Source organism: Papaver somniferum, chromosome 9 (genome assembly GCF_003573695.1).
Source record: "Papaver somniferum cultivar HN1 chromosome 9, ASM357369v1, whole genome shotgun sequence".
Lineage (NCBI taxonomy): Eukaryota > Viridiplantae > Streptophyta > Magnoliopsida > Ranunculales > Papaveraceae > Papaver > Papaver somniferum.
Window position 1 is genome coordinate 156,189,720 of NC_039366.1, and position 6,735 is coordinate 156,196,454.

The 6,735-nt window shown below is 37.2% G+C and overlaps 1 protein-coding gene across 1 annotated transcript; it reads left to right on the top strand.

Moving 5' to 3' along the window:
• The first annotated feature begins 235 nt into the window (after window positions 1–235).
• On the top strand, window positions 236–2,256 carry LOC113314267 (exocyst complex component EXO70H1-like). The gene has a single exon (XM_026563056.1). The coding sequence runs from the start codon at window positions 264–266 to the stop codon at window positions 2,187–2,189; it is 1,926 nt and encodes a 641-aa protein (XP_026418841.1). The 5' UTR covers window positions 236–263; the 3' UTR covers window positions 2,190–2,256.
• Window positions 2,257–6,735: the final 4,479 nt, after the last annotated feature.

Sequence of the window (6,735 nt, forward strand, 5' to 3'; positions counted from 1 at the left end):
TAAGTCTAACTCATGCCCTTAATTACAGGTAGAATTTGATCGCAATAAAATACAAAAACAGACACGTACGTATTTAGTTTCTAGAAATTTGACGTCGATTCTCTTGATTAGTTAATACGTAACTTCGTAATAATGACCATAAATACATTCATCATCAACTCGCTCTGTCTATATATATATACCCAATCCATTTAGTCAGAATCCAAAGCAAAGAGATTCTTCATAGTAGCGAGATTGAAGTTGATTCTTGCTGGTATTCCAGAATGCCGAAAAAAGGAATGAGAAGTGTTTATCACATAAACCCCAGCAAACCAACATCTTCTCCATATAATTCTCCATTGAGAAATGGAGCTCCATTATTTTCTTTCTCGGAATCAATGATCGCCGAAACTATAAGTAACGCAGAACAAAAGATAAGCAAATGGAATCAAGAAACATCTTCTTACGCGAAAGTGACTTCCTTATTCTACGAAAGTAGAAAAGAAGCTCGAGATTACATTAACTGTGTGAATGATTTACAAAGAGCTATGCATTTCTTGTTAACAGAAAATCCAAGTTCTGAAAAACTTATTCGTTCTCAACAACTCATGCAAGTTTCAATGAAAAGACTACAGAAAGAATTTTATCAGATTTTATCAACGAACCGGGATCATTTCGATCCTGAATCAATCTCGAATCGTTCTTCCGTAACGTCGAGATCGAGTTTAAGTGATTACGAAGAGGAATATGACAATGGTTTTGATGACGAGATTCAAGAAGTTGAGAATTCTATAACCGAGGTTGAACGAGTCTCTGTTCTTGCTATATCTGATCTGAAAGTAATCGCCGATTGTATGATTTCTTCTGGTTACGGAAAAGAATGTGTCAAAATTTATAAACTCATTAGGAAATCGATTATAGACGAAGGTCTTTATCGACTAGGAATCGAAAAAATGACTTGTCAAAAAATTCAAAGATTAGATTGGGAAATTATCCAACTCAAGCTTGAAAATTGGTTAAAATCTGTTAAAATCGCAGTTACGACACTGTTTTCAGGTGAACGAATTCTTTGTGATCAAGTTTTTTACTCGTCCGATTCGATTAGAGAATCATGTTTTACTGAAATTTCAAAAGAAGGTGCAGTGATTCTTTTCAGTTTCCCTGAACTAGTTTTAAAGAGCAAGAAATCATCATCTGAAAAGATTTTTCGAATTCTCGATCTTTACAATTCCGTTTCTGAAATCTGGCCAGAAATTGAGTCAATTTTCTCGTTTGAATCGACAAGTTTTATTCGTAATCAGGCTTTATCTTCACTTGAAGCGTTAGGTGATTCGGTTCGAATAATGTTATCGGAATTCGAAACAACGGTTCAGAAGGATTCATCTAAAGTTCCAGTTTCAGGTGGTGGAATTCATCCGTTAACTGAATATGGTATGAGTTTTATTGCTGGGTTAAGTGATTACAGTATAATTTTATTGAATTTAATGGAAGAATGGGCGTTATCAGTTGAAACCCGGTTACCAGAATCATACTTCTCACCTCCAAATGAATCTCCAATTTCTGCGATTTCAATTCGTTTCGCTTGGTTAATTCTTGTCCTTGTCTGCAAACTCGATGGAAAGGCAGAATTATACAAAGATGTAACACTATCATTTCTTTTTCTCACCAATAATCTTCATTTCATTGTCTCGAGAGTTCGTACTTCAAATCTTTCGTCTCTTCTTGGTGAAGATTGGATTTCAAAACAAGAAATGAAAGTTAAACAGTATGCTTGGAATTATGAAAGACTGGGTTGGGAAAAAGTTGTATCCGTTTTGTCGCCAGTTAATTCGATGGGCAATGCTTCTGCAGATGAAATGAACAATTTGTTGAAGAAATTTTCTTTAGCTTTTGAACAAGTTTATAGAACTCAATCTTCATGGATTGTACCTGATAATAAACTCAGAAATGAAATCAAAGTTTCCATATGCTCTAACCTCTTACCATTATATAGGTCGTTATTCTATAAATATCGTGTTACGTTACAAGGTGAGCCGACAAGTTTAGGTGATTCTTCTTCTGTGATCTTCTCTCCTAATGATTTGGGCAATTACTTATCGGATTTATTTTATGGTAATGCTTCTTCTACGACTACCAGTACTACGACGCATTCATCTCGTGTAGCAATGCTACGACTGAATTTCAGACCGAGACGGTGTTTTTCTTTCTAATATCTGGTGATCTATGGAGTGTTTTACTTGTATATGTAACGCCTGTCTGTAATTTTTTTTAAGGCTTTTAAAAAGACCAATGATCCCCCTCACCAGTTGGTATAAGCCAAACTAGAGGAACAAACCAGTACATAGAGGAATTGCTCATTTTGTGCAACAGAATTACAATAACGAGGTTGATAGGAGAAAACACAAGCTACTAAACTAGAAGAGAAAAATAGAATGTCCTTAAAAATAACATCCGTTCTTGAGTCACCATCGAACAGGCCAGATGAAAATTGATCAATGAGACCTTTAGCATCACTTTCAATGATAATGTGTGTGAATTTTTCTTCCATAGCTTTCTTCAAAGACTGCCCAGATAGCTCTGGCTTCAGCTTCTTCAGCAGACTTTACTTCAAAAACCAGGGAAGCACAAAAGGAAGCTTTGCTTGCGAAGTCCCGCATCACATATCCTGCACCATTAGCTCCAGAGATATCATCATGGGCTCCATCAGTATTACATTTAGTCCATCCAAAAGAGGGGGCATCCATTTGTCACACGGACTAACAAAAATAGTAAGAGAGATAGTTAAGCAAGGTTTCCTGATCAAGAGCATAGCTCTAGCTAAGACTGCTATATGAGTTTCTTTAAGGTTTTGGAAAACAAGGTTATTTCTACTACTCCATATGGACCAAAGGACAGTAACAAAGAAGCATTGATCTTCATTGGGGAGTTTAGTCACAGGGTCAGTAAGCCATTAAATCAACTAATCACTGAAAGACTTGTTTTGAAAAACCTGAGTGTTAACACAAAGGTAACTGAGAAACCAAAACCTACTAGAAAAGGGGCAGGGGAATAACGCATGGATAACCGACTCATGAGGATCAGCACATCTGGCACAATCAACACTATGCATGGATATTCTAGTATGTAAAATAGTTCTGGCAGGTAGAGCATTTCTAGCAGCTTTCCAGAGAAAGACTTGGATTTTGTAAGGAACCCTAATTTTCCAAATGCGCTTTCAAATATTGATACATGGGGAGGGTCTAAGACCTCTAATTCCCATGTAGGCAGACTTCGAGGAAAATCTACCATTCTTTGAAAGTTCTCATGCCCTCCTGTCAGGAGTGCATAATTGGCTTAAGGGAATAGTGATAAGCTTCTTAACAGAAGCATCATCAAAGTGAGTAATTAGTCTATTAATATCCCAAATTCTAGTCTGATTATTAATGAAGTAAGAGACTTTAACATTGGGATCAGGTGGGACTAAGGGGTTTGGTGAGGCAGAACCCAAATCTGGGATCCATTTATCACACCAAGGATCAATAAATTGACCATCTCCTACAATCCAAGAAATAAAAGGTTTGATCAACTCCTTAATAACATGCATACACTTCCAGGTCCAATAACACTTACTAGTGCACCTGGCATTCAAGAAATCAGTTTAAGGATATTAGGTAACATACAATTAGGATTTTCAATAATTCTCCAAGCATTTCTAGCAAGCATAGCCAAGTTATTTAGCTCAGCTTTCCTAAATCCCAGACCACCTTCAGATTTAGGGGAGCACAAGATATCCCAACCCAAAAGGTGTAATTTTCTATCTTTAGGGTCAAGGGTTTCTCCGCACCAAAATTTACAGAGATAAGAGTCCATTTGCCTACAAATATGTTTTGGGATAAGGAAAGCTCCCATTTAAAACAAGGGAATAACTTGACCAATATGTTTAATTAGAGTAGTTCTAGCAGCTTGGGATAAGAGCTTATGAAGCCAGATAGAGATTCTGGCATCAATGGCTTGGAGGATACCTATGTGGGTTTGAAATTTAGAAGCTTGGAACACTGTAGGTGCACCAAGATACTTTTCTCCTAATCTCTATTCTGTATATCCAGAATATTAGCAAGTTGGGCTTTCCTATGTTCTGGGATTTTTCTACTAAAGAGGATTCCAGATTTATCAAAATTTATTTCTTGGCCAGAGGCTAAGTAGTATCTTTGAAGACAATCTTTGATAGTCTGAAAAATCTTTAATAGTGGCTTTAGAAAAAAGGAGGGAATCATCAGCAAACAAAAGGTGTGTCATAGCAGGAGCATCTTTACACAATTTATGCCTTCAACCAGTCCTTCAGAAGATAGGGTATATGTTAGAGTATTTCTCGGTCGAACTCACATGCGTTGCTATCTCAAGCATGTTTGTAAATATTAGTGATCAAAACTATAAGTTTTGATTACTAGCCTATTAGAGCTAAGGTCTTGGATTAGGATAGAAAGTGTAGTTGAGCTCAAGACTCCATGGAAATGATCATACAAGACGAAGGACTACTCAAGGAACTGGTGGATCTTCATCGACTAAAAGGTATGTGGACACTTGAACATATATGTCACTCAAAAGTCTATTTACTCTATCTCCTACTCTTGAGACAAAAGTCTTTTTGATATATAGACTTTCATTATACACATTTGCTATTTCGAGCCGAGTTTATCTCGCCTATCTATTTCTCGAAATGTGTGTTGGTAAGCTTTCGCTTCAGCCGAATTCATCTTTACCAAGTGACGAAATTCATGTTATGTTTCAATCACTTTGAAAATTGCTCTGACGAAAAATGGCTTGTGAATAACGGCTATATAACGTTCTCTGAGAATGTTTCAATCATTGAAATGAGAGTTTAGATTACATAACCATTGATGGATATAAGCATTGTTGTCGAAACACATATATGCATAAGTCATATTCCTTGAACCCAAGTTTGCTAACTTTGTTGATCAAGTGAAGTTGGAAGTGGCGTGAGCCAAATCCGCGAACTTGCGGAACTTCTCGGCCCGAGATTTTCTGGTGGAGTTTGTGTACTCCTTCCATGAGATTAAGTCCGCGAACCCAGTCCGCGAACTTGAGCAGGTTATATCTAAAGTCGGTTGTCCACGAATCTTAAAATTGGGTTCAACTCGGACTTGATAAGATTGGGTTCTAAACTTAAAATAAAAATAGAAAATATATATACAAAAGGTTTGTCACAATGTCGAGAGAGACTGAGACTCAGGATTCCACCAAATTCCATTCATGCGACACAAATAATAATTCCAATCAATTATAGTTCAAATAATAAAAATATGGACTCTTGTTATTTTCCAAAAAAAGATTTTTGAAAAGCAATGACTGTAAATCAAAAGAATGATGTATCTAAAATACATAGACCAAGCATACACCATCAAACGAAATCACACCCATTCAATAAAAATCATAAATCGATTAAAAATCAATGCAAATAGTCATAAAAGAATTATTAGAATTACCACATGCATGAAATAGGGCTTCCTCCGTCATCCCAGTGTTTGGGTTTAGCTCCTCATATTAATCACTTGCTCAAAATACATGTTTATAGCCCAAAAGTTGATTAAAAGAATGAAAAAGTAATAAGCAGACAGTTTGCAACGTTTATAAGCGTTACAGACTGACTGTTTCCGTTACAAGCGGAACTGTTACAGAACGATAGAAGCTAAGTGTTGTAGAAGAACGACAGTTTTCTGCGACAGTTAGGTGAGGGTCGATGTTCCTCGTGTTCTTCCTTCTACACCAGCAGAAACGAATGTCTGTAACTCTGATTTTTGTTTCCTGTGGTTCTCTAAATTACCCCAAACTGTTCGTCCCCCTTCTTGGCACCCTAAGAAACCTATTATACATCAAAGGACGATTAAATCTCTCCCAAATCGCTTCGAAATCTCTTCTTTCCTTCCTTGGCAGTCACGGCAATAATCTCTTCCCTAATTCGTTTCACGCGTTTCTGAGCTCTCCCAATTATATCAAACTCCTCCTTAGATAGAATATGTATTTTTGGAACGAATTTCTTGCCTTTAATCTCTCTGAATGTCCAAAAACAAACTCGACAGGGGCCGTGTTTCCTTTTTTACTCTGTTTCCTTTTTCCGACCATTCCAGCCCAAGTTGATCGGTCCAAACGCATGTATTAAACCTGTTTTTCTCTATCAAGTCCAGCCCAATCGATTTCCAGTGTTGAATCACCCTGAAACTCGTTCAAATATTCAATCCAAAATCAACAGCGTCTGCATGCATTTTTCCCGCCAAAAACCGTTTTAAACGTGAAGAAGAAGGGTGTCCCCCTATCAGTTCCGGTGTCCCTTTAGCACATGCCTAGAAATGGGTTACCCCTTATCCAAAGCGAGAGTCCGAATAGCAAATGTCCTCCCAGGTGCCTTTAACAACTTTTCGAGCCAATTTCGCCGCAAAAGCTTATTTCTCCAAAAACACCTACAAAGAGATAAAATACCGAAATAAGTACAAAAATGGGTACTAACAATATACACAATAGAGATGAAAATAGACACATAAATGCGTCTATCAAATACCCCCAAACTTATTATTTGCTAGTCCCGAGCAAATCAAAACTACAAAACAAAATCCTAACTCACCGTCGCAGGCATCGTCGATTGTATTTAGCGTATGCAATAAGCCTTTAAACCCCTAGGTGTCCCTAGTGTCCGAGTTATAATCTCGGGAGGGATTACAAGAGATATACCCACAAAACCTTTACTACTCCTGACCCTAACTA